The following is a 27,483-nucleotide window of genomic DNA, read 5'->3' on the forward strand; positions in this document are numbered from 1 at the left end:
CCAAACAAGATTTTTATTAGAGTACAAATTTATAAATTTTAACACAATATCTTTTTATCTCTTTGCCCTTATTTTAAAGTATATAATAATAAATTAAGATTATATACTTAGCCTAGACTCCAGCACTTAGTACAGTGCTTTTCATATAATCATTGCTTAATAAATGTTAGCTAGATTGATTGCACTCCAACAGTTCCTTACTGATACTTACCATTATTCTCCTCTGTAACCAGTAACTCTGAACAATTTTTAGCATCATTCTCAAATTAAGGTCTATAGAATATTTTGTATTTTCATATTGTTTACTTCCTGCCCTCATACCACAATATGAAACAAAAGGATATCACCTGAAAATTAGCAGTTTTACCTCAACCTTTTAGAAAAGCTTCTGATCCCTAAAACGGTGAAATTAAGTTTTAAGGTTAAAGTGGGCACTACAGTTGGGCTGCACAGTGTGACATGAAATGTAAGAGGTTTATATTTTTAGCAGTGTCCTGGCTTGTGAACCCATAACCAAAAAGACGAAACAAAAGCCATTTATTTAAACCGAGGCAAGCTAGTTTACTATGCTTTTATGTCTTGGTGCAGTCTGTTTTGTTGCATATTTTCTTGTGTCACTTCAAATTGTTTCAGCAAGTATATATGCAATAATTTTCGAGGACACACAACTCTTTTTAAGTTTATGGTTTCCATAGCAGTTGTCTCTTTTATATCTGTTTAAAGAGTAAAAATAATGAGTTATCTATCCTCTTTTCTCTCTACTTCCTTTTCTATGTTAAGTGAAAGTACAGACCAATCTATATCCCTGACCTTTTTTACTCCCTTGGGGCTTAAATAAGTACATTAATCATGATGTCTCTTTTCCTAGCAACAACATATCCTTCTTTTTTAAAAATGTTATTCTTTTAAACCCTGACCCTGAGATATCAAATTTCTCCTCCATTTTCTTCTAATATTAGATACAAGTGTTACTTCCAAACAATTAGTAATCTTCTTTGTACAAATTAAAGGGGAGGATAAGAAGAGTGGGTGAAGGTACTAAATGTAACTGATATAGAAGCAGTTTCTTGGCAACATTGCTAAGCGCATGCTCTGTGTGTGTGTGTGTGTGTGTGTGTGTGTGTGTGTGTGTGTGTGTGCGCGCGCGCGCATGTGCATGCACCTATGTGCATTTATTTAAAGTCACTTAATATAATTTATTTCTTAAACTACTTTTGATTTCAGTGGAACAACTTGAAAGCCTATTCTAAACTAGGATAATTTGGTGATGATTTAGGGGTTTTTTGTATAGTTTGGTTTCCCTGAATGAAGAGCAGTATTAAGGAATAAATTTCAACTCCTAATTGAACAATGAATTTAGTGATGTAACTATTTTGACAAAAAGAGGTTTATTGTTATTTGTGTTTTAGAGTGAAATAGTGAAGCATTATATTATTAATAATAAGTCATATGGCACATTAAGATTTGCAAAGCACTTTCTTTACAATGGCCTGGTGACGTAGATAGTGGTAATGGAAGTATTATGCCATGTTACAGATGGTGAAACTAAAACTCAAAATAGGCTACATACCCTTGGCCAGGCATTCAGACTTATGACTCATGACTCTACGACTAGTTTTATTTATTTACAACATGCTACCTCACCTGTTCTTAAGGGTGAAAAATACATTAATCCATACTTTATTGCTTTTATCTTGGTACTTGGTGTGCTTTTGTACCATATTTGTTCCTAGATTTTGCAAGTTTGGGTCTTGATTCCAGAATATGCTCTTTTTTTTTAATATTGCCTGCAAGAGCTAGAAGTTGGATCCTGTGTGGTTTTTGTTTTGTTTTGTTTTTTTCACTCTAAACCATTAGCCTTGCAGCTAGTTTCCCAAACTGAAACGTGGTGCAATCATAGAATTATTATTTGAACATAGCATTCCCCAGTTTCATTTGTTAGGAACAGGAACTGCCTTAAAAAATTGTGCTAGTGACTTGTCTTTTTAATGTTTAAATATGAAATGAGATACATACATGTGAAATTATTACTGTAATTTTTTTTAATTTGCTCAGAAGTTTCTCTGCCAAACTCTTGTGTCTACATAAGTTCAAAACCAGTATTTACAAGTCCCAGCAATAATTTTCAATCCAGATATAAGTGGTCCATAGACAAATTACTTAAGGAAACCCTGCCATTGTGGTTTGTAACTATGTGATTCAAAGTAAAGGCCACTTCTAGCAGCTGGTCATAACAAAAGGAAGAATGAGCATTCTGCCTTGTGCTCTTCACTGCCTCAGTTTAAAAACTCTAAAAAGTTAATCACTGGTGAATTAGTGATGTACTAAAGGCAGTTTCACAGGAGCCGGTAGAAATTTATCCTTACTTCCACAACCTTTACTTTCCATTTTTGTTCCTGTGTGGGTACACACTATTACTTAAAATTCCTGAATTGATTATTTTATTTTACAGAATTATTTATTTTACGGAATTTAACCAAATTATGATAGATGAAAAATACAAACAAAAAATTTTATTGTGCTGCTATCTTTAAAAAGTTACTTTTGGAGGCAGCTAGGTGGCGCAATGAATAGAGCACCAACCCTGGAGTCAGGAAGACCTGAGTTCAAATCCAGCCTCAGACACTTGACATTATTAGCTGTATGACTCTGGGCAAGTCACTTAACTTCAGTTGCCTAGCTAAAAAAAAGTTACTTTTGAATTAGAATACAACATGTTTCTGAAACCTTTTGATATGTGATCATTTATGAATTATAAGACTATTTTGAATGAGAATATAAACATTTGAAAAAATATATACCCAATTGGAGAAATCAACATTGGACTGACAATATTAGGTTTCCTCCTTTGCTGTTCTTTACATATGGTTAGTTCTTCTGTAGTAACTTGTATATTTAATAACTTCCTCCTATTTCACTGTAAAATTTAATACAAACCTCTCTTATACCCAATATTCAGCGGCCAGTGCAGTCGTTTGGACAGACAGGAAAAAGGTCAAAGGTATAGTAAATACTTGGGTGTGCTGGCATGTCAAGGGCCTTCCTTCATGCTTGATGAATTCTTGTTTTCATAAAATAACTACATCAAACTTAGTTTTGCCATATTTTGTTTTTGGCAGAAAGCTTATTTTGTTTTTTTGGGGCTTTTTGTCTTGCCTAGTTGTCTGCTTTTGTGCATTTGCTTTTATATTTTTGATGGCATTTTATCCATAGCAAGAGAAAGTAGCTTCCTACCATTCTTTGGGTTTTGTTAGCTTTTTTAAAAATTGGAATTATACCCATTGCTGCTGCTGTGTGATTTTCAAAGCTTCAACTGCTTTTGTTTTCCCTTTTAACAAAGGTATTAGTGGTGCTTAATGATACATTTAACTTTGTGTACATTTCATCTACTTTTATATTTGGCAGAAACTATTTATAAAGAAATACAAAAGGCCCTCTTTAGGGGGTTTTGGATATGCCCTAGTTTTGTGAAATGTAGTGTTAATTATAAATACTTCTCTTTAGTCAAGTTCAAAGTTAAAGCTAGTTCGGAGCCTTGCAGTGTGTGAAGAATCTCCACCGCCTCCCACAGCGGAGATATCACAGGATGATAACCAGGTAAAATTATTATAATTTGAAGGCATGGTAGAGATCATGTATTCCCTGGAGAATGCTTTTTGAAAAGCTAAGGACTGGATTTTGTTTTGTTTTGTTTTGTTTTGTTTTTAGCAGACAGGCCAAATTGATATTTTTACCATGGAATGTTGGTGAAAATTTGAAAAAAAAAATCTGTCTTGTCTTAAAGCTCAAAGTGTCTCTCAGAAAAAAATGGTTAACTCATATGAGGTATGATTGTGATTTTACGTGTTATAAACTGCCACAAAAATAGTTTAAAATATTAAATGGACATTTCAGCTATACAGCCTTAGTTAAGAATTGTTCTTAATTTTTGTTGTTGTTTTCACTTTGGCCTTTTAAAAACTGTTTAATATTTGTAAGCACTAAAAATTTACTCTCCTTCCTTTTCTTTAACAACAACATTTTTCCAGAAAATGTATGAAGACTGATCAAAAGAGCTCAGATTCCTTTGCTGTTTGTCTACCCTAAATCATTATTCACCTACCACAAACACTTCTTCCCTCCACCTCCACTGAGTGGGTAAATTGCTTTTTTATAAGGCAATTTTTATAGTAGTGTGGGTTTGGTTTTTTTGTTTTCTTTTCAACTTGTGCTATCTGAAGTTCTTCACCTTTTTCTTCCTGTAAAATACAGAACTCATGAAATTTAAACAATCCATCCTTTAAATATTTTATTCTATTTTCCAAGGTCAAGTCACCTAAATCTCCTGACAAGTCCACAGTCAATTCCAAATGATTTTGATATCTTCAGAAAGTATGTTGATTTATTTCTCTTTTTCAGTAAGCCACATATCCATCTAGTTGTGAGTAAGAAACTCGCTTGGCTAAAGACCTCTTGTTGGTCTGAGGCTAAATTAGATATGTTGGTGATTTGAGCTAAAATTTCTGACATTTTTACTTAACTATCCTGAGTAGTAACTGAATTCTTTCTTTTTCTAATGAGTTATAATTGCAACTGTAAAATTCTAAGTTCTCTAGGTCAAAGGTATCAAACTCACAGCTTCATGCAGCTATAAGTCCTTCCCCCAGCCCCAGCTACCCAAACCACCTTAAAATGTAACTGAGAAATGTTAAAACAAATAAAGAAACAGTACAATAAAGATTATGTTTAGTTGTGGTTTTCTAAGTCAATATGCAGCCCATTTCTATTTGAGTTTGGCTTCCTTAGATATTTTGGTTTAGTTATGGAGTATGCTTGTTACAATTACAAATTATTACAATTTTTAAATGAAAGGGAGAGATTATTTTATCTAAAGTTAAACATTGTCATTTTACCAGTGAAAATTCTTGAATGACACATAGAATTTCCTTTCCTTTCAACTAATTGTTACTTAATTGAACTATAGGATAAAATGCATTAAGTCTCATAATAAAGCTTTGCATGTTAACCCATTCAGAATTCTATGCCTTCTTTAAAATATGAATTGCTGAGATATAATGCTGAATAACCCAAAGACAAGTTGTAGGTTTATCTAAGGTAAGCCTACCTAGCACAAAGATGTTGATCATACTTTCAGAATTAAAGTTTTCCTGAGATTTAGAGATAAGTTTGAATTCTTTACCTTAATGCCTCCCAACAGGCCAATAGAGATTTATTAGTCAGTTTCAAACTCTACTTGGCTAATTGCCATTTACCGTTATTTTGCCCCTCTTATACTTTCTCTTCCCCATCTAACTCCCTCCCCATGGGAACCATAGCTGGCAGCTATTTGTTACCACCCCCAAACAAGTTGAGGATATATTTTGTGAATTGCCTAAGATTTTTTTTCTCCTCTTTCCTATAATTTCCTTTTCCCTACTTGGTTGGCACCTCCTCCCAAGGGAACAAAAAATTGAAGTACTTTTTTATTTTTCTGTTTATTGTAGATCTAATTTTTTAAAAGTTTCAGGCAGGGTGGGATTAAGATTATCACATAAAATGAAATTTGGGACCTTTCTCTTAATTTTGATTATTCTGTATTCTATAATAGCACTGATAGTTGAGTATTAGCTTAAAAACTATTAATTATTTTTAGATTCTATTCCATACTGACATTAATTTTATATCTGGCTGTTGTTCAGTAATAAGAATTTTCCACATGTTGCTTATGTTAAATGAATCACAATCTGTTGAGGTCTTACTTTTAAGTTAGATACCTATAATCTAGGTCCTATGTTAAATTATACAGGACTAAAAATCATAGTTTATGCCCCAAAGAGCCTTAACATCCAGTGAAGGAGAGGGAATAAACAAGAACTAAATATATGTGAACATAAATATTGTAAGCATAAAAACAGGTGAAAAACCACGTAGGGCTCAGTATATTCACAGTAGATAAGTATTTGATACATTCTTTAAATGACTGGCAGGAAGATATGGGCAAGGTTTCATAAAGGGCAGGAGGAGATGAACATTTAATTCAGAAAGGAGAGGAAAAGGCATTTGTATACTTTGGCTGAGCTGTGGGTATCACCCTGTAAACCTTTATTAGAACGGTTTTTAATGGAGCCCTTTACTTTTTTGGTCTTTGGTTTTGTTCCTATAGGTAGCTTCCATCAAGGAATCTCCACCAATGCAGATCTACAATTATTCTTCAATTTATGGTCTTCGAGAGTTGCCCAAAGCTAAAGTGCCAAATATGTGACCTGCAACATGTGGTGGCATATAGCTTTTCCTACTGTGGGCTCAATCAGATTAAAATTTAATTGGGAAATGTTTTAACAATCTTTAAAATAAAATATAACATAGATAAGGTTGATATGTGGTTTTCTCAGTCAGTATGCACTTGCAGGAATCTGGCCCCTCTGTTTATTTGATTTTGACACTCATTCCTCTACTTAAAAATATTGGCACCTAGGGCACTGAGAGTTTGTGTCATGTTTGAGGTCAAAACACTCAGTAATGTGTCAGAAGTAGGACTTGAACCCAGATCTTACTCTCAGGCAAGGCTCTCAGCCTGCTAGGCCAACTGCCTCTTATCTAGTAGACAGCAAATTTAGGATGTTTTCTACGTGGAACATAGGCTACAGAATTTGAAAGGATTTTTTTTTTAAGCATTCCACTGCTTTTTTCCTCCTTGCCTTCCTTTTTTCTTTAATTACTTGACCTATAGAATTTAACTCTATTCCCTACAGTTAAACAATTAGATGAAACATAGTTTTGTTTGTAACTGGGTGTCATATTTGGTTAAAGGTTGATGCAGATAAAGCCAATATTCCATGATCACATATCCCTCTGGCATTAGCTATCTATACTGCAGGTGTATGTAATTGATCAAAAAGGATACAGATACATCACAAATCCATTACTACTGTGAGACAAACAACTAAGAGGCAGTTAGGTGGCACAGTAAACAGAGCACAGTAAATGGACCTATTGTCAGAAAGACCTAAGATCAAATTCAGCCTCACACATTTACTAGCTTCATGAACCTGTGCAAGTCATTTAACCTCTGTCTGCCTCAGTTGCCTCATCTATCAAATGGGGATAATAATAATACCCAGAGTTCTTGTGAAGATAAAATTAGATCATATTTGTAAAGCTCTTTGCAAACCTTAAAGCACTACAAATGCTTGCTATTATTGTTGTCATTATCGTTACTATTATTATTAAGCTACCCAGCCACCCTTGTCAGTGTCTTAGAGATACCATCTTTGCAACGTTACTGTTGTAATCAGATGTGAACTTTCAGGTAACCAAGGTATATTTACATTCATTCATTTATATTTTTTCAGAATAAAATTTGGTGGTGTTCATTAGAATTGATAGGTTTATGTTTACTTCCTTTGGCACATTTGCCTGGAATATTTTCTACCCGTATTTTAAAAGTTGAAATTACTTAAAAAGGAGTGTTATTTGGTCACTCTCAAGTCAGTAGTAGATGGAACTTACCCCTAAATAAAAACATTGCCTAATAGCCCAAGAGAGCATTATTATCTAATGTGAGTTGTTTTTGTGTTATCACAAAAGTATGATAAAATGCAGTTTATAATTTATAGTAGTGGATAGTAAAAGCAAGTAAAGCTTTTTCTTGGAAGTGAAATAAGCAGTGCCTAACTGTAGAAGATAACTACATCTATGTATCTATATGGGGTGAAATGTGTACATAATGGTTGAAAATTTATTATCTTATAACCATCTAAGTTACATTATCTTATCAGTTCTACCTCCATACGTCTTCACTCACACAACTTTTATTTCCTTCAGGCCCTCGTCATGGGCTACAGTAACAGCCTCCTAACTGGTCTCAGAGCTACCAGTCTCTTACTTCTTCAGTACATCTTCCATACAGTTATGGAAATAATCTTCCTGTGTCACAGGTCTGACCATATTATTCTTCCACTCAAAAATTTTTAATAACTGCTTATTGCCTTTAGCATAAAATGCAAACTCCTCGATATAATGTTAAAAGCCTTCCACAATTTAGATCCAGCCTACCTTTCTGGACCTATTTCTTATACCTTGTCCCTTTGCACATTTAACATACCACCAAACTCTTGCCCCAAACTGAGCCTTCCTCAATCTCCTGTTGTTTATTAGTAGTCTCCACAAACCTGGAGTATATCCCAAAGCTCAGCTCCTGTACCACCTCCTACATGAAGTCCTCTCTCCCACCAAATTATATTGTACTTGTTTACCTATATGTGTGCTATCCCCTTATAGAACATGAACCTATTGAGTATAGGAACACGTTTTCTCTTTCTTCTTTTTCTTCCTTTCCTTCATCCTTCCCTTCCTTTTCTTCTTTCCTTTGTTTCTTCTTTGCCTTTCTTCTTCTTTTTGTCTTTGTATCCCCAGCACAGCAAGCAATAAATATTAATTAAATTGTTAAATTTTCTCAAGTTCCTAGTCTGAGTTTTGTCCAAGAAAGAGAGAAATTCATAAATAAAAACCATTGAACTAGTAAAGTACATCCATCTGGAGATCTCTTAGAGCAGTATTTCACTTTATTCAAAGATTTTTACTAAAAGAAGTTTTTTCAGATAATGAAAATAGTTATAAACATGTTATAAACATGTTACCTGTGAAAATTTAGATTTTAAAAAAAACCTCTTCGGGCAGCTAGTGGGGCAGTAGATAGAGCACCGGTGCTGAAGTCAGGAGGACCCGAGTTCAAATGTGGCCTCCAACCAAACACTTTATATTTTCTAGCTGTGTGACCCTGGGCAAGTCACTTAACCTCAATTGCCTAAAAACTTAAAATAAAAATAAAAAAAGTCTCAGGTATTTGGGTGCATATGTAATTATAACACATTGCTGTTCAAAAGTGAGTTTTCTTGCTTATGCTCCATCAGACTTGAAACACATGTTGAAACAAATGAAGCTGTCTGAATGAATCTGAAGACAGTGGTTCTGTTTCAGACTTCTTCCAGAGGTGTTAACTCCTTTTAATAGCCCTGAAAGCCATTCTTCTTGGAGAGCAACCCACCTTTACCTCTGTGTCCTAATCTTATTCTTCTTCATTCTGGAACAACTTACAGAAAATTATAAGTGAACTTGTAGATGGCATATAAAAAAAATTCATTAAGTAACCTTATTGTCATTACCTTCTATGATAGATACCATTTTAAATACTTTCCTGCTAATTCACTTGTCTTGGAAAACTGATTTTTTTTCGAGGTTGCATAACTAAAGATCTGAAAAGTTCAAATGTAGTTTGTGACCTGTGAGAAAAAAGTAACTTTACTATATAATGGAATGTCAATTCTAGCTTTGTCAATTCTAGCTTATCTTAATGAAGCAATTTCAGACTTCTAGTTGATGTGCACTTGAAATTCCAGTTATAATCATACTTAAACACTGAAGTATTAAGTATTAAACCTCTAAGTTACACTTCACATTTTCCTAGGATACTAAAATGTAGAAGAAATACTTAGTAAAAAAAAAGTCTAAAGGGAATACAAGAGATTGTCATGTAAAAACTTTTTTTTCCTTTTGCTGGATTCAGTAGGATTATGGTTTTGAAATGGGCTTATTGGTGAATAATACATAGGTAAGAGTCATGAAAATTTAACTTTCTGTAAGAAGATGATTATCTTTTGAAAATCAACCCAAGACCTAATTGAATAACAGATATTCCTCAAAAAGGGGGGGGGAGGGTTAAGCATCAAGTGGTTAAATCATTTAAAAGAGACAGTATCTTCAAGGGAGAAGAAATAAAATATTGTTTACTTTGGTGGAAATTATAAATACCTAGAATTTGTCCTACCACTTTAGACAGATTTATGGGGAAACTGTAGATGTGGCAGAATAGGAGAATGAAAGTTGCAAGAAATAGAGAATTATTTATATGAAAATCGAATATGAAAATTAATTTTGAAAAGTTGGATTTTTTTAAAATCCCATTTAATATGTATCCTGCTTACCTTAAGTTGAGAGCACTAAATCCCTTTTCCTCTTTAGTATTGATTCCTTGGAGGAAAAAAAAGCAAAACAAAGCGAAGTGGACATATTTTCTGGAAATCTGATCAATAGAAACAGCCATAGTTAATTCAGATGAAAAAGAATCCAACCTTTTCTTCAGGAATGATAACCTGAATAATTGCTTCCGTTCTTCTCATCATTTTTCCTGACTGAATGAAATAATTTCCTCTTTAACTTTCCAGAATATAGGGCTATACTTTTTAGAGACAGAAACAGCTTCAGAAATCACCTGAAAATAAGACCTTATTTCACAAGTTTAGAGACTAGGATACAAACAAGTTAAATGGCTTGTCTAAGTAGTAAATTGCAAAACCAGGTTTCAAACCCTTGTCATATGAATATAAATGCCCATGATATGTAAATTAATTTTGAATGCTTTTATTTTTTAATTAAATAGGGATAGACACTAGACTCACGATTTCGTTAGTATAGAGAGCTCCTGGTGAGAAGCTATTTCTACCAATTCTTCTAGTTAAATACATACGGTAAAATTGCTTTTAAAACAGTTTTTAAAGTAATAACAAAAGCATACTTGACTGCTTAATTATTTAACTTTAGCTAGTCAACAAACATTTATTAAGCACTTCTATGTGCCAAGCACTATGCTAAATGCTGGGGATGCAAAGAAAATAAAAACATGGTTCCTACCTTCAAAGAGCCCACATCCTAATGGAAGAAAAAATAAGCACTATGCAAGTATCTGTACATACAAGATATATAGAGAGAAGAAATGAAAGCTGATGTGAGAGGGGAAGGCACTTGTGGGCCGTAGTGGGGTGGGAGGGAGGAAGGGAATGGAAAGTCCTGTTGCAGAGTGGAGTTTGAGTTGTGTCTTGAAGGAAACAAAGAAGCCCATAGGCAGACATAAGGAGAGAGAGCATCCCAGGCCTAGAAGATAGTCATTGTAAAGGCACTGAGTCAGGAAATCCAGTGTCATATTTGAGGAAAAGCAAGAAGGCTGTTGTTCCTCAATCATAGAGAACATGGAATCAAGTATAAGAAAACTAGAGAGAGGAAAAAAAGCAATATTGTGAAGAGCTTTAAAAGACAAATAGGATTTTGTATTTGATAATTGGAGGTAATAGGAAGTTACTGGAATTTATTGAGATGGGGGTGACTTGGTCAGACCTTCCCTTCGGAAACAACATTTTGTCAGCAGAGTGGAAGATAGATCAGAGCAAAGGGAGGAAGGGAGACCAACCAGAAGGCTATAAGCAGTAGTGCAGGCATGAGATTATAAGAGCCTGTGCCAAGCTAGTTGCTATGTAAGAAGGAGAAATATTTCAGAGATATTTTGAGGGTAGAAACAACATGACTTGGCAACAACAGGTAGGGCAATATAGTCTGAGAGTGAGAGGGAGGTTAAGAATGACACAAGGTTGCAAGCCTGGGTGAATAGAAGAAAGGTGGTGCCTTCATCAGTGACAGAGAAGTAAACTGTAATGTATTAAGCTTGATTTATTTCTCAAAAACATCTCTTCTCCACTGTCATGACCATCACTGTAATTCAGGCTCTTACCATCTTAAAATAGTCCATACCTGGCAAGTAATCTCTGTTCTCCTCGGCCTCTTAGAGCCCTTAGTTGATTGAAAGTTCAGCGCAGATGGCACTGCCAGAAAAAGACCTTTCCTTATATTTTTCTCTCCGAGTTGCTAGTGTCTCCACTGCCAAAATTATCTTTTATTTAGATTAATTGTATGTGTCTGTTATATATAGTATACACACACATATACACACCCCTTGTAGAATGTAAGCTCCATAAAAGCAGAGTCATTTCTTTTTTGGCATTGTGTCTTCAGTACTTAAAACAGAGCCTGGAACTTAGTAGGCATTCAAAAGATGCTTATTGATGATTAGGTGAAAATTTAAAGCCAGTAACAAACTAAGTGGGATAAAAAAGGGAAAAAAAATGTTGTGGAAGCCTTTCCAGACTCTAGTCATATCTCTTCTTTGTGCAGATTGGAAGAAGTGATATGGAAATTCCTTATAACGGATAATTCATCATTTATATTTGGCTTTGGATAAGATTTTGTCCATTGGTCATCTTGAACATTTTGGGGTGTTAATATGACTTCATAGCTGTTTTTTAAAATCATTTATTTTTGGTCCAGAACTCTCATTTTATTGTTATAGAAAATTACTCGTGAGGAAATTTATTCTGCTAGTATTAGATCAGCAACTGTTCTGTAACTTAGAGTATGAGCACATGGCCTGGGGCACCAAGAGATTAAGTGACTTGTGTGAGCCCAGGCATCCAGTATGTCCCAGAGGTGGTACTTGAATACAATTTTCTTACTGCAAAATCAGCCCTTTATTTGTTATGCCATGTGGCCTTGTTATCAGTGGTTTTTTAATTAACTTTTTGTACATGACCTAGTAACACTGGACAGAATTGAAGCTCTTTGTTTATATATTTTCAGGGGTTAAAATTGTGTAAATGATTAATTTGACAAAAACATAGTATATAATCTGTCATAAACTAAGTTTTTAATACTTTACAAACCAAAATATTTTACAGTATCATCTTTGATATCTCGCATTCATGCTTGTATATCTCATAATGTGTTTATTTTATATTTTGACTTTTTTTAATGTATCCTTTTCTTCAGAAAGAGAAGAGCATTTTTAAAAATCCAGAATAGTTTACATTACTCAAACATTTAAAAAAGAATAAAATTACATTACTAAAAAATTACACCGTACCTAAATTTGTTAGTTTTTAACAAATGACTTATCTCATCTTTCAGCAGGAAAAAATCCAGATCCAGTTAACACAATCATTTGAAAAAGATGAGAAACCCTCCAAAGATGAAGGAGAAAAAGAAAAAGGCGATAAGTTGCCCAGAAAAATGTTATCAAGAGGTTTGCAATCTAGTTTTTTTTGTTTCTAAGTTGCATTTTATTTATGCCAGGTCAAAGTCTATGTGAGTTGTATAAGTAGTAAAATCATTTTTGCAGATAATTTAATTGTACTCAAATCCAGCAAAACATTTTACAAAAAAGACAGCAAAAGTACTAAAGGCCACAGTCAGTGTGATAATGGTATTGGATCATGTTTCCTAGTCTTTGGTGTCTTCATATTGAAATATTTATATTTTGTGCACTCTTCCTCAGAATATTACTGCAAAAATCTTAATATCAGAAGCACAGTTTCAAGAGAAACATACATAAGAGATTGTAAGGAGCACCAGCCTAAATAAGTAAAATATTTCCCTTCTGAAAAATATGGCCCAAAATATTAAATTTCTGAGTATGAGGTTTTAAAATCCTTACAACAACACTTGAAGTAAATTTTAACACTTAGCTTAAAAATTTGGGCCTGTGTCTTTAATTGATCAGTCACCAAGCTAATAGAGAACATGTTAATCCAAGAGGATGAATTCACAAGCCAGTTTATAAAATATTTGCAAAGAAGCCTTTTAATACTTGGGAAATATTGTAGAAATATGATTCCCTAAACGTATAAAATGAAATTTCCAAGATTACATTTTATTTGGAAAAGGTGAAGGTACCTTTTTTGATAAACTCATTGGAATTTTCTAAGATGTGATTCCAAAAATTACCCACTTGCAAACAACATATAATATTAGTTAATGATTAGCAAAAATTAAATGGTGGTTTGATCTGTTAACAAACCATTTTTAAGTGGACTTTGAAAGAAATCAGTGTAAAAGAAACATGAAGTACAAATTAATCCAAAAAGTGTGTTTTAGTGCAAAATAGTTATCTTTATCTTTTTTGTCATTTTTAATTAAGCAAGAAATATTGTCAGCTTCAACTGTGTAGAATCACTTAGGATTTGAATTACTTTTTTCTGTTTCTGTTATTACTTTGTCATCATTTTTACATGCTTTTTACTTTTTAACTTGCAAGAAATGTACAATAGTCTTTTAAATATCACTATCACTGTTTAATATTTTGCACCCCTCATAGTACACTAATAGGGATTTAATTGCAAAAAAAGCCCTGAGACTTTTCTATTGGTTTTGCTTCAAGATTAAGTTTTATAGGTACCTTCCATGTGTTTTGTTTTGTTTTTTTTAAATATGGTTTGTTACTGTCAACTAGTATCTGAAGTAGGATAGCCAGTTTTTATAATCTCAGTGAGCCTTTGGAAGCCTGAGCATATTGAAAAGAAACATGTAAACATGAGTACTTTAAAACAGTTTGTCCAGTAAGTTACAGTATACAGACCCTGAATGAAATGTGTTTTACTTTTTTTTTAGTATAGACTGAACCTAGAAGTATTTTTCTCTCCCCATAATTAAAATTCTTGTTCCTTCGCTACACCAAAATTCTGTCTATAGTAACACCAATAAAACTGAACTAAGCATTATCTCTTCTAATAGAAATCTTTAAGTCTAAATTATTTGGAATTTTTCTTTTAAGGAAGACATGTTGAGCATGAGGAGAGTGGTAAGTACATATTAGGAATTTTCACAAAGTCAGAAAATATGTTAAATTGTTATTTGTTAGATTAGATTGTGTAACTATATGAATTGCTATTGGCAGAAATTATATGGAAGAAGAATTGTGTTGGTCCAAATTATTTTTGGTGTTCCTGTTTCCTAGTTTATCATTTTTTCTATGTGAGGAACATCTTTTTTATCCAGTAAAATAAAGATGAACATCGTGTATATAAGGACAAAAGGATAATTCAAGCAACTTTATACTGGGTTTTTGTGTTGTTGTTTTTTAGATTCCAGTCAAGAATACACAGATTCAACTGGCATAGATCTACATGAATTTTTAGTAAATACATTAAAAAACAATCCCAGGTAAAAATAAATAAAAAGGTTTAAATTAAATCACTTCCAGTGTACCATAATCTTGCTTTTTCTGTCTTGACTACTGAAAGTGTTATGAGTATATATAGCTAGAGATTTCAATGAAGGTAGAAAGTTTGTTTCCTATAACTAAGATGATGTTCAGTATGTGCATTATGTAGATATATTTTGATAGTACTTTTCACCGTGATACTTAACCCTCCATTTAGTTGTTTAAGATAGAGACAAAATTTTGCTTCACCATAACATACTCTGCTACATAAAATATAATGTTATATAATGTAAAATATTTCTTGAAGTTGGCTTTTATAAGTTTTAAACATAGTGCTTTTGTGAGTTTCTTTCTGGGGTTGTTTGTTGTAAGGGCTGTTTAAGTAAATGTTTTCATCAAATTGAGAATATTTCTGCCATTTTTAGTTCTTTAGTGTTTAAAATCCTAGATGTTCAGAATATATTAAAGTGGAATTACACTTTGACATCTGTACCAGTATATCATCAATCCCTTATGTTCTTTGACTTTTGAGTAGTCTTGCCCTGAAGTTGTAATTGATATTTATCATCTATACTAATTTATATTTCTTTTCTATGGAGGATTGTTATCGTTTAATTTTACTTGAATTTATAGGCCAAAGCCCAACAGGGAAGGCCTTTTAAACAAATCATTTTTGCCGTCCCATGGAAGGTATGAGTCAGAAAAATGGCCAATTTGTAGAGTGAGATAACTGACAGTTCTACGTAACTTGGTGTTTTGCATCTATCTAAGGGGTGATAGCCACTTATAACATGGACAGAAACAAAGAATTAAGCCAAAGGCCAAAATGCTTAGAAAATCAGACCCACTCCTATGTAAATGTAAGCGTAAAGCCAGATAGCAATTCATTTTGGTTTATCCACATCTCTGCTTTTCTCTATTAATACAGATATGTAATTGCCTGGTCCAAAAGAGTTTTCCATTTCCCACTTTAGAGTATCAAATCTGATTTTTTTCATCTTTAGGCCAGTGAGTGAGTGAATCTAATCCAATGATTATGACTTAAATTGAAAGTTATCTGAAGCGTATTTTTTAAGCAACCAACAAAAAAATTTTCTAGATACTGTTGCAACAGCAGCTGATGAACTCCTAAGCCTCATAAGTGACTCTCTTAGGAATTGCATGTGCTAACCAAAAAAAAAAATTTGTACATTTTTTTAATCATTGTCTGAATATTTCCAAGAAATTCTACTTAAGTAGTGTGTAGAGAAACAATAGCCTTTTGCTTCCATTTGCTAAATTAGACCCAGAATTAAATGCCTTAATTTTTAAAATGCTTTATTTTACTTATTACCATTGATTTCAACCTGCATATTGGAAGAGCAGCATGGTATGGCTTATTACAAATATTCAGTAATTCCAGAGTCATTAGTGTTTGACTCTTAGAAAGTTTTGTGATATATAGTTTGTTCTTTCAACAGTAGAACTATCCTAATTATAATTGGTTTAGGCTAATGTTAAAATTAATTTACATTTTTTGTTATTGGGGAGAGATGGCCAGGGTCTTTCTGGATGGGCAGGAAGAAGACAGATGTTTTGCTTTGGCACAGATAATTTAAAAATATACATATGTATTCTTCACGCACCTAATTAATTATTAGTTCTGGAATAGTGACTTGAATCCTAGTAGCTAAATATTTGATACAGTTTTAATAGTGATCAGTTTACTCCCAGGCATTGCTTTCCTTTGTAGTGAGATCTGATCCATTATTTTTAGTCTTTCTTTATAAACAGGTTATAGAGATCTGGATGACTAACTTTAAATTTTTACTTTGAATAATTTAATTTTTTAAGTGAATATATTTTGAAGTACTTCTGATATATCAAGGGATGATATTCATCAGAAGCTGTAAATAACATTAACATCCTTTATAAAGCTCTTTTCAGTAAAATTTACATTTGTAAGCTTAGACAAGACTTTGTACCTTGATCACAAGTGTTAGCATGTTAAAAAATACTGAGCACAATGAAATAAACATTGTAAAACTTAAAAATAAGTATAGAAATTGGAAGAAAAAACATGATTAAAACAGTATTGGAATTATAAACCAGACCCTAATTAATCCAGTAACAGACCTGGATGTGAATTAGGTGTGTTAGGACTCATAGATTTCATTTTCATTCTCATAGGAAAACAAAATTCTTTGCAGATTTTAGCCCACAGAGGAAAATTTAATCTGTCCTGCATTTGAGGCTGAAACACAAAAAACTATTTTAAATACACCATTGCCAGGTGGAAAACCCGAGAAAACAATGTGATTTTATAGTTGTGAAAATGGCTGCATTATTTGTGACAACCTTGTGAGGCAGAATTCTAAAACTTCTTTTAAAAAAGAGGGAGAGAATAAAAGAACTTTCTATATCATAGAAGTAGTCAGAAATGCCAAATTTCGTCCCTTGGGATTGAAACCACCAGGTATTCATACTTCATTTTCCACCAAGAAGAATCCTAACTTTCAAATGTGTTTTGGGTTGGAGAAAATTATGTGTGGGATTTTGCATCACAAGTAATGGACTTAGCACTGCATTAAGCACAAGGCTTGGCATATACTAGGTTCTTAATAAATATTTCTTGAATGTGCTTGATTTTCACAGCAATCATCTAGGGAGAAATTTGCTTCTCTCTGTTCAGTTAACAGTGGAAAGTCAAGTTAACAGTTGGGGAATAGAAAGGGATAAAAACCTCAGTGGATAGCACATTTCTTAACTTTTAAATGATATATAAGATCATTTCTCACTCTAAAATGATGAGAGATTAATAACATCTGAGAACTTTTTTGCGTATATAAAAATAAATATGAGCTAACTGTTCTTCCTGATCAGATCAGTGACTTACTGTGATTTATATTTGGAATTACTCCTATTTGAAAATTAACCCTGTCCCAAATCAAGGAAATATTTAGAGCTATTATTTAAAATCTACAGGAAGTTCCAAAAGTGTTCTAATGCAAGTGTGACATTACCTCTGACTTATTATAAAAAGAATCAATACAATAGTGAATACAACCCATTAAAAGATTTTAGTAAGACCTTTACATTTTTGAGCATCAGTCAGATTTGCTTTGATAGCCTAAAAGGGCAGAAAAGAGAGAGTTATTCTGTGTGTTGATGTGGCAATTTTGCTATTACACACATAATTATGGTGTTTTCCAGGGATGTTCAGTTTTAATGTTACTGGTCTTTTATTAAGTATTCGTCTTAATACATGAAGTTTCTAGTGACTACAAAAAGATGACTCTGGTTCTCTATTCCCAGTACATAAAGTGAGGCCTTTGGGAATCTATGACTGCTTTTTTAGACCACTAGGGTATCATTAAGTGAGTTACAGTCTCCATACTAACTGAAATCATAGTAGTCTGAAAGAGCTTATGCAGGATCCCAAGGGTTCTCGTTTATTTTACATGCTTGAAGAGGATGGCTCTCATTGGGTTTTTTGTTTTGTTTAATTTTCTTTTGCTTTGTTTTGTTTTTTAAAGAAAAAATACCTAAAACTCTGTGTTGAAAGTATAACGGTTTCATAAAAACGAGGTCCAAGTCCACTACCCCTTCATCACAGTTAACTAAAGCAATAAATATTTCTGATGCCATTATCCTGTGATGATCAATTCCTCTAGTAAGTTGATTCCCTGAGGAACGGTCCTGTTCTTGGCATTCCATAGTCTGTTTCTTGCTCCATGGTGTCCTACATGGTGATGACATTGTAAACATAATCAAAGATTTTTATTTTTACTATCTTTCCTGTACTTCGCCATAAAAACAAGAGAAATTTTTATATTCTATTTCTGCCTCATTGCATTCTTCCTGTGGTACAAGGCTATCTAACAAATTAATAAAACTCAAGGTTTTCATTCTTTAAAAGATGACAGTTTTAGAAAAACTAGCCAGTGCTGTGGAATCCTATGGTGATCAAGCCCCAGAATTCATTTCTTAGAAGAAAATGTGTCAACCATGTATCTTTTAAATTCAGTGACATTTATGCTTGCTTCACTTTTAGGTTTCATATGAAAATTGTTATATTTTGTTTTTCAGGGACAGAATGATGCTGCTGAAATTAGAACAAGAAATTTTAGATTTCATTGGTAATAATGAGTAAGTTCTGAAATTTTAAAAGAAACAAAACTGCCAACACCAATTTTATTGTTTTGCTAAACTTGCTTTTGTTTTTTATTTCTAGATCTCCAAGAAAAAAATTCCCCCCAATGACATCTTACCATAGGATGCTATTACATAGAGTGGCTGCTTACTTTGGATTAGACCACAATGTTGATCAGAGTGGGAAGTCGGTCATAGTGAACAAAACTAGCAATACAAGAATGTAAGTGCTAAAAGAGTGTGTGTCTCTGTGTATTTGGACAAATGTTTTTATATGTATTGTTTGAATAATTCTTCCTATTGCACCTTTCACATAAGCCTCTCCTAGTGCTTTATCAGTTTAGTTGATTTAACATTTGAATGACTTTTTATAGTAATAATCAAAAGATCATTTATTTCACTAGTACAGATTGTTTCAATCTGAGCTTAAATGTAGCAGATGAAGAAAAATTTATGTGTTGAATTAATATCTTTGAAATTGCTATGTAAATGTGGTATATAATTCAAAAATGCACACTCTCCAGTAGGAGTCTTTTTTTTTTTACTCCTGGTATCCAGAATCAACGAGATATTGGAATACATCAGCATGTATAAGACAGACACACTCAGACAAAAGTATCAAGTGGGCAAAATCTATTTTTTTATGTCCTTCTCTTTCATTCTTGCCCATCCTTCCACCTGCTTTCCAGATACCCCTCATTTCCCATTACTAGCCCAAGTCCTTTCCTCTGCAATACCAGATTATTGTTGTTCATCCTTTCTAAGGTATTATTACTCAGTAGTTTAATTATAAATTAAGCTTTATCTTTTTCCGACTGGCAATGCAAATTTAAAATTCATTTGCATTTAAAAAACTTAAAATGCACGTGCATTTTAAGAATAAGATAAACTTTTAAACAAGGAAAAGCCTTGAATTCCTAGAAGAGTTCAGCCAGAATTGTAGAATGGCAGCCAGGGAATATTGATATTTTAAAGAAAGAGCTACTCTTCTAGGTCTTCAACTATGTCACCCTCTCGAACTGACCATATATAGGACTATCCCAGAAGACTTCTTTTGGATTGGCTCGACAAACTTGAGTCCTTAGCCGTAACCTACCAACTTATCTAGCTGGCAGTCATCCATCTTATGGTAGTAAGCATCAATAGATTTGAAGAAGTATTAAAAACACTAATTTTTTTCTAAATTGTTTCCCTAACATCCTTGAATCCTTTATTTCAGGGCCCATGGTTATATTATATTTATTTTTATCCCTTTTGATTATAGTCCACTAAGGTATTTACCTGGTACCGAATTGGGGTTTTGAAAATTCATTTTTCACTTTACAATAAATCCTTCATCTCTGATAAGTATGGATTGAATTTAACAAAAATGTCTTCTGTTGTTTTTCACAATCATAACACAATTAGAACTAAACTGACAAAGTATGGACGGCTTTGAAAGGTGTTCCTTTTTGCTTTAGAGCCTAAGTATTTTAGCTTTATTTAAATATATTGCTTTTCCTGCCTATTCCCCAACTGCTTTTTTGTACCTCAATCACTTAGGAACTACAGTCATGTCCAAGCTTAGAAAGAATATGAATTGAGTTAGGGGAATAAGCTTGAAGAGCAGTCACACTAAAGGTGAACCACAATTATCTTAACCAGATACCTTCCAACTTTACTAAAAGTTGCTGGATGCCCAAATACATCTTCATTAGCAGGCATTTTGACTAACCTTTAGACTAATGATTCTCTAAGGTTTTCAATACAGTGTAACCTCAGTCATTTGAATGTCATAAGTCATGTTAGAAAGTTTTAGGGTTTTTTAATTTGAGACCAAAAAAATTTAACTAATTTGAAATTTTATATCATGCATTTTAATAGTATAGAACATTGACATGATTGTGGATAACTGAAATTTCAAATCATTGAAGTTACACTGTATTCTTATTTTATATCTTCTGGGATATAAAGGAGGTTTTAAAACAGAAAACCTTAGAGATCTACTCCAATGAATAAAAACAAACTTGCCTTTTCCTCATAGGCAGATTCCCCGCTCCAGCGTTGAACCTGTGGTGTTATGGAAGTCAACAACCCAGTGCACACTGGGGTGTCTCAGTAGAGCGGGAAGTTGGCGATTGCAGGGCAGTAAATTCAGGCACCTGTAAAAGAAAGAGGTAAGACAGTCTTAAGGTTAGCTGAAATGCCTGCTAATGCTACTTGGGGTGGAAATCCAGCTGCTCTTAGAGAAGTTGCAAGGCACATGGTTCAACTTTATTTCCTTTAGGGCATACTTACTAAAACATAAAATCCCTGAGTCATGTAGAAAGAGGGAAGATATAACTTCATACATCCATAAGGCTGTCCCTAGGTATATATTGAAAAATCACATGACTTAAGATAGTAAAGTGGTTTTATTGTTATAGCTATAAAAAAACTTGATTTTTTAAAGATTACCCACTTATGGCTCTTCTCAGTTGACTTAAGGAAACATTTTTACCTTCTCTATTTCTACATCTCTGGACATGTCCATATTAAGATCTGTCCCTTACTCCAGTTGTCCAACTAAATCTTTTAAAATTTTTCACTAATTTAGTTTATATTCACATGTTTCATTTAACAAGTTTCCTCAAGTTATTTAGTCTGTTTTATAAGAGCAATGTCAGTATTGATTTTGTGTTGGAATAATAATTTTCACATTTATATAATGCTTTAGAGTTTGCTAAGAACTTTCTTTACGTCTCTGTTAAGGGGAGAGTAGTAAAATGAAAGATATTCTTTCAAATGAAAGGTAGGTTATTCAGCCTCTATGGTACATACACCCTCTCTGCCAAACCATTACAGTTGGTCACAATTTTAACCTTTGGAACAGCTATTTTCTACTGTAACCCAGAGTCTCATGGAGCGCAAATTATAGAAATAAATATTATACATAGGAGTTCTTTGTAATTTGAATACTTTTTAAAGTAGTCTGTAAGATGAGTGTTTTTTGGTTAATGCTAACCTACATTGTCATGCTTTTTCTTCTTTTCTTTTTTTTAGACCAGATCAGAAATTTAACGATCATATCAAGGATGATAAAGGTGAAGACTTTCAGAAGCGTTATATCCTTAAAAGAGATAACTCTAGTTTAGACAAAGATGATAATCAGGTAACTGTAATTAGAACATTTTTCCGACTATGGCATTTATTCATTTTCACAGTGTAAATATTCACTACTGTTATTTTCATTTAGATGAGAATACGATTAAAAGATGACAGAAGAAGCAAATCTATAGAAGAGCGAGAAGAAGAATATCAGAGAGCTAGAGATCGAATATTTGCCCAAGATGTATGTAAACTAAATATAAACTTACAAATTCAAAATGTTGAAAGTTGTGCTGATTGTTACTTTGTAGAACCCTTTTATACCCTCACCACTGCTATTGGGCAAAAGCTTCAAAAATTGAATGTTTCTTTGTTGTCTGTGAGGTTTTTTCTTTATAGATACAGTATGTATTTGGCCATAACTCAGCATTTTATATTTGTCCTTTCTTTATAGTCCCTGTGTTCTCCAGAGAGCTATCTTACTGACAAAAGGTAAATATGTTTTTGCATTCATTTTTATCATTATCTGAATTCTGCTGACAGTAATCAATTAATGTCTTCTTAAAATTCCAACAGAATCCAAGAGGAGGAAGCAAATAGTACACAACAAAGACGCCAGATATTTAGGTATTTGACACTTGTTTTAAATACCCTTTAAGGTCCCCCACACATGTTTTGCCATCCTTTTCCTACATTTTTAAAAGCCATGTGTGTTTTCAAAGTTCATTATCTAAATTCCAGAGTCAATAAAGAAGCATCTGGAAGATCAGCCACCAGCCATCAGAGCAGCACTGAGAACGAGCTAAGGTGCTCTGAGCCCCGTCCCTGGAGCAGTACAGACTCTGATAGTTCCCTCCGCAATTTGAAGCCAGCTGTAACCAAAGCCAGCAGCTTCAGTGGAATTTCGGTTCTGACAAGAGGGGATAGCTCTGGAAGCAGCAAAAGCATAGGCAGGCTTTCAAAAACAGGTATAAATGTCTCTAAAGAGTTATGGAGCAAAATACTAACTTTCTTGGTAATTTAATGTCTTGGCTTATTACATGTGGTTATAGTGTGTAAGTGTCCCTAAAAGCAGTAATTCTTTCTATATATAGCACAGGCAGATTTTAAAACGTTTTCCAAAATAAAGTTTTTATTTTGAAATACACAATGGTCTAATTTTAAGGAATGAGTTAAAGTTAAACTTCTTTGAAAATTCAATCCCCTGGCCTGAGTTCAACAGAGTCATTCAGCCAGAATATAAAGTATTGACCGCATTGGTAGTGGGGCACCTTGGTGGAACACTTGATAGAGCACAAGGCCTGGAATCTGAAAGACCCAAGTTCAAATCCTGCCTCAAGCACTTACTAGCTGTGTGACCCTGGGCAAATCACTGAACCATATCTGTCACAGTTTCCTCATCTTTAAAATGAGCTACAGAAGGAAATGGCAAATCACTCCAGTATCTTTGCCAAGAATACCCTAAATGGGGTCACAGAGAGTCAAACATGACTGAAGCAACTGAATAACAAATATTGGCAGTGTTCTTTTTTTAACGATTCTCCAGTGAACCCTGAAGACTGTTGTTTAGGTTTATATTATAGTGTCTTTCTTCATCTAAATTGAAATGAGTAAAGGTTGTTGAAAAATGTTTGTGTTTTCTTAGGGTAGATAGAAAGTAGGAATATAATACCAGGCTAGAATTTGTGATATTCTAAATGACCAAAGCAGTCTAACAATATCCCCCCCCCTTTTTTTTTAAACAATGTGTTGGTTCGTAACCATTTTCCCTCTCTGTTTTTTGTCTTCCAACTTGATTGAGTTACACATCTGTCAAGTCCTTTGTGTGCCTTTATTCTTGAACTAAAATTTCCATAAAAGTTAGCAGAACTATCATTCTGTGTGGAACAAATATTCAGTTTAGGCTAGACATTTAGTTCTGGAGCTAAAGATCTGAGGTGGACCTGTATATTTGGAGATGACAAAATTTTTCTAAAACCTGACTTTGTCATTACTGTAAATTGCTCATTTTAGTGAACAACACTTTTTCTCTAACCTTATCTTTGCCAGTTCTTCTTTCAGAAAACAAATAAAAATATATTAATGGTAGAGTACTTGAAAAGATACTGTTTAAGATTGGTAAGAGTTTCTGTCCATAAGAAACCTATTTATATAATAAATACATGCTAGCCAAAAAAATCTATCACAATTTGAACTGTCAGGTAAAATAAATAAATCACCTGCAAATGAACCTTGAAAATGCTATATGTTTTGTAGAACTAATTTCTGTAAGTTTTCTTTATTTCAAAAGAAAAGAAATAACAATTTAATTTTTGTCATTAAAGGAAAAATTAATAGAACAATTAACCACTGTTAATAAATATTGCTTGGTTGTAATAGTTTAAACAACTACAATTTTATTTAATGGTGTAGCTACAAGGGTACTGGGTTTGGAATGGGATCCTGAAAATGCACTTAGATTTGAGAGCAGACACTTGGATTCAAATCCTAGCTCTGCCACTGTCCATCTATGTAACTTTAGATCTCAGTTTCCTTCTTTGTAAAATGTAAAATCTCAACCTTTGAGATTCTTCTAGTTTTATGTCAGTGTTCCTACTCTTCAAATTTTAATTTACATACTTCTTATACCACTATCCTGAAAAAAAAAAATTCTCCATGTACTCAGTCAACTTTCACTTTTTAGGGGCTGATCATCCACAGCCATTTCAATTTTCCCATCCAGTTGCCTCCCAATTAGCCATTTTGTTGATTATTTTTACCTAGAAAGTGGACAAAAGACAGAGAAATTGTGGAAACTCAATTAAATTAGTTTAGCATTTTACTTAGAACTTTAGTGTGGAAAAGTTGAAACTAATGATTAATAGGATTTATTTACTGTTTCTATGAATTTAATTTCATATACTATCCCTGTCTACTATTTTCATGGAAAATTGGAGAGTTGACTTTATTATTGGAGATGATATGAATTCCAAATGCAGTTCTTAGGGAATAACTTAAAATTATTTGCAAGAATATGTAATGTCATTTAACTTGGTCTTTCTTTGTTCTGGATTACATAAAGAGATTTCAGATACAAGTTCTCATGCTCTTGAATATGTTATGCTTTTTATTACAAAAGGAATTATAACATACATTCCTTTGGCGTTTGTCTAAAAGGTAAACCATGCCAATTTGGAAATTTGCTTGATGTGCTTTTAGGCTGTTTGTTTTCTGGTATTATTAGCAGACTGCTTGAATTGCATGCTTTTGCTATGTAAGTTTATTATTGTAAATAGCTTCTGTAGTCTACTTACTGTAATAAACTTGCTCAAGAAAAGTATATAATTTAACAGACGATCCAAAAGAACTAGCATTTTTATATGGTAACTGCATGTTATGATATATGTATATGATAAATTTTTAAAGTCTGCATTTTTAAATAACTTTGATATTTCTATATCTAAATAAAACATCAATTTCTCATTACTCCTTTCCTAGGTTCTGAGTCTTCTAATAGTGTAGGGTCATCCACGGGCTCTCTTTCTCACATCCAGCAGTCTCTTCCAGTTACAGCTCTCAGCCAACCTTCTCATGGCCCCCCTGTCGTCTATCCAACTGTCAGCACTAGTAATTCTCTTTCCTTTGATGGTGGCCTAAGTGGGCAAGTTGCACCTCCTAGCACTAGCTTCTTTTTGCTTCCCTTGGAAGCAGCAGGCATACCACCTGGCAGTATTCTGATCAACCCACAAACAGGTTGGTATCCAAATGTGGATGTATGTTTTAGTCAAGAACTCAGGAGTTATTTATAAATTAAACACATTTATGAATTTTTTTCTGTTTGTCTTTACCGTCTTTACATTTTTCATGAATTATTTCCTCCTAAGACGTTGATTTTTTTTAAAAAGTTTAAATGTGTGTAACAATATTTTTGCGGTGTGAACTTCATGGCATCTCCTTATTCTAGTCTGAATGATGGTTTAAATCAGAATAGGAAGAGTAAGTTGTACCCTAGAAATAAACAAAGTGCCTTAAAGCAAATCTTACTAAATTTAATTTGTTCCCAAAGTACCTTTTTCCTCCAGACAAAATTTAATGTGACTCAAAAGTATATGCAAAAATATGTATAATTAATTACCATTTTCATAAATTACCATGAAGTCTTCTAAGTGGTAGTGATGTTATTCTCTTATAGCTATACTTTATTGGCACATATGCTACTTTCGAAGAATATGGCATACTTAAGCCCTACACATAATTCATTAATCCCCACCTCCATCTCATAGGCCATTATGTTTATATGCGACTTATGTATTTGTTTATTTAAAAATTAATTTCATTTAGTGAATATTTAATGTGCAAACATCATTCTAGATACCTTTGGAAGTAGAACAGGAGTACAAAAGAAGACAGCCCTTATAGAATAACTGATAAGGAAGTAAAATATATACAAATGGATCAACTAAATAAAAATTATAAGGCGTGTATAAGTATATTTCCATTGTTTTTATTGTACCTGCTATTTTTTTTCCTTTCAAGATATAACAGATTAGTGTCTTGCCAGGTGAATGTAAGAGTTTATTTTATAGTACTTGGATTATAAACAAATTTTATTAACTAAAAATAGCATGTTGTTCCCAGTTAAAACATACCCTTCTCTGAAGGTGACTTTCCTATGCTATGAGAATAGCTTATATCATCAGCATACATCAAACTGTGCTAGAGAAATTTTCTAGACTATCTGGAAACTAAAACAGATTTAGCAGATCTTAAGTAAGAATAGCTGTGTTCTTATTATTCATCTGTACATTTCCTATGTCATTAAGAAAAAAATTTAATTAGTGAGGCTGGAGACCATAAAGGAATTATTTCCCTATAGAAGATTTTTCTTCTGTAATACATGGCATTTGTTACTTTAGTGTAAACCTTAATCTTAATCCAGCAGCAGTGAGGAAAAGATCCACCATAAAATGAAACCCCTTTATAGGAAATAAAACGAGATGACTGTTACTTGTCATAATTACCTGTGTTCTCTATTTTTTTCTAATCTAATTGGAGGATACATTCAGTAAGGAGGTGGCTTAGTAGCCTTTTCCAAAGGATCTACTGCAGTAGGCGCCAAACCTTGAACTGAACATTGAGTTTTTTTCTCCATATCTGCTTTGGCTAATGTAGAGCATTTAAACTGTGCCTCTTTTCATCAGCAATAAATGAAGTAGCAGAACAGAACCAAAGCTGAAACCTCTCCAGCTGTATCTGGGACCAAGAAAGAAAACCCATGAGAGTTTACCTGGAAGGGTTTAAGGAGTGCTTCTCTTTATTTAAGAGGGATGGTGAATATTCTTAGAAGAATACACACTCCTTTTTTGTCATGTCATGAAAGGTGCTGTGCCTTTTCATTGGTACACATTTAATTACGTTTATGGTCATTGCCAAGAAGTTCACAATATTTCTTTAAGAAAATCAAAGTAGTTGTGGTTCTTGCTGATTTTAATGTTTTTGATGTACTT

General features: G+C 33.2%; 1 protein-coding gene across 12 annotated transcripts in view; it reads left to right on the plus strand.

Annotated features, from left to right (window-relative positions):
• The window catches only part of R3HDM1 (R3H domain containing 1), an 87,468-nt gene that overhangs the window by 13,465 nt on the left and 46,520 nt on the right, over positions 1–27,483 (plus strand). For 3 of the 12 annotated variants that reach the window (XM_021009437.2, XM_021009442.2, XM_021009444.2), the window contains exons 3-14: positions 2,960–3,001; positions 3,505–3,597; positions 12,769–12,883; positions 14,721–14,799; positions 18,869–18,928; positions 19,014–19,154; positions 21,953–22,061; positions 22,146–22,241; positions 22,452–22,489; positions 22,574–22,624; positions 22,739–22,965; positions 25,475–25,729. In XM_021009437.2, coding sequence (XP_020865096.1) covers positions 2,960–3,001; positions 3,505–3,597; positions 12,769–12,883; positions 14,721–14,799; positions 18,869–18,928; positions 19,014–19,154; positions 21,953–22,061; positions 22,146–22,241; positions 22,452–22,489; positions 22,574–22,624; positions 22,739–22,965; positions 25,475–25,729 — 1,306 coding nt within the window. Of the gene's footprint in view, positions 1–2,959; positions 3,002–3,504; positions 3,598–12,768; positions 12,884–14,720; positions 14,800–18,868; positions 18,929–19,013; positions 19,155–21,952; positions 22,062–22,145; positions 22,242–22,451; positions 22,490–22,573; positions 22,625–22,738; positions 22,966–25,474; positions 25,730–27,483 lie in introns of those variants that run through there. The other 9 variants (XM_021009439.2, XM_021009443.2, XM_021009445.2 and 6 more) reach the window with 7 other exon arrangements.

The sequence above is a fragment of the Phascolarctos cinereus genome, unplaced genomic scaffold (assembly GCF_003287225.1).
Source record: "Phascolarctos cinereus isolate Bilbo 61053 unplaced genomic scaffold, phaCin_HiC Scaffold_726;HRSCAF=1367, whole genome shotgun sequence".
In the NCBI taxonomy this organism is placed as follows: Eukaryota; Metazoa; Chordata; class Mammalia; order Diprotodontia; family Phascolarctidae; genus Phascolarctos; species Phascolarctos cinereus.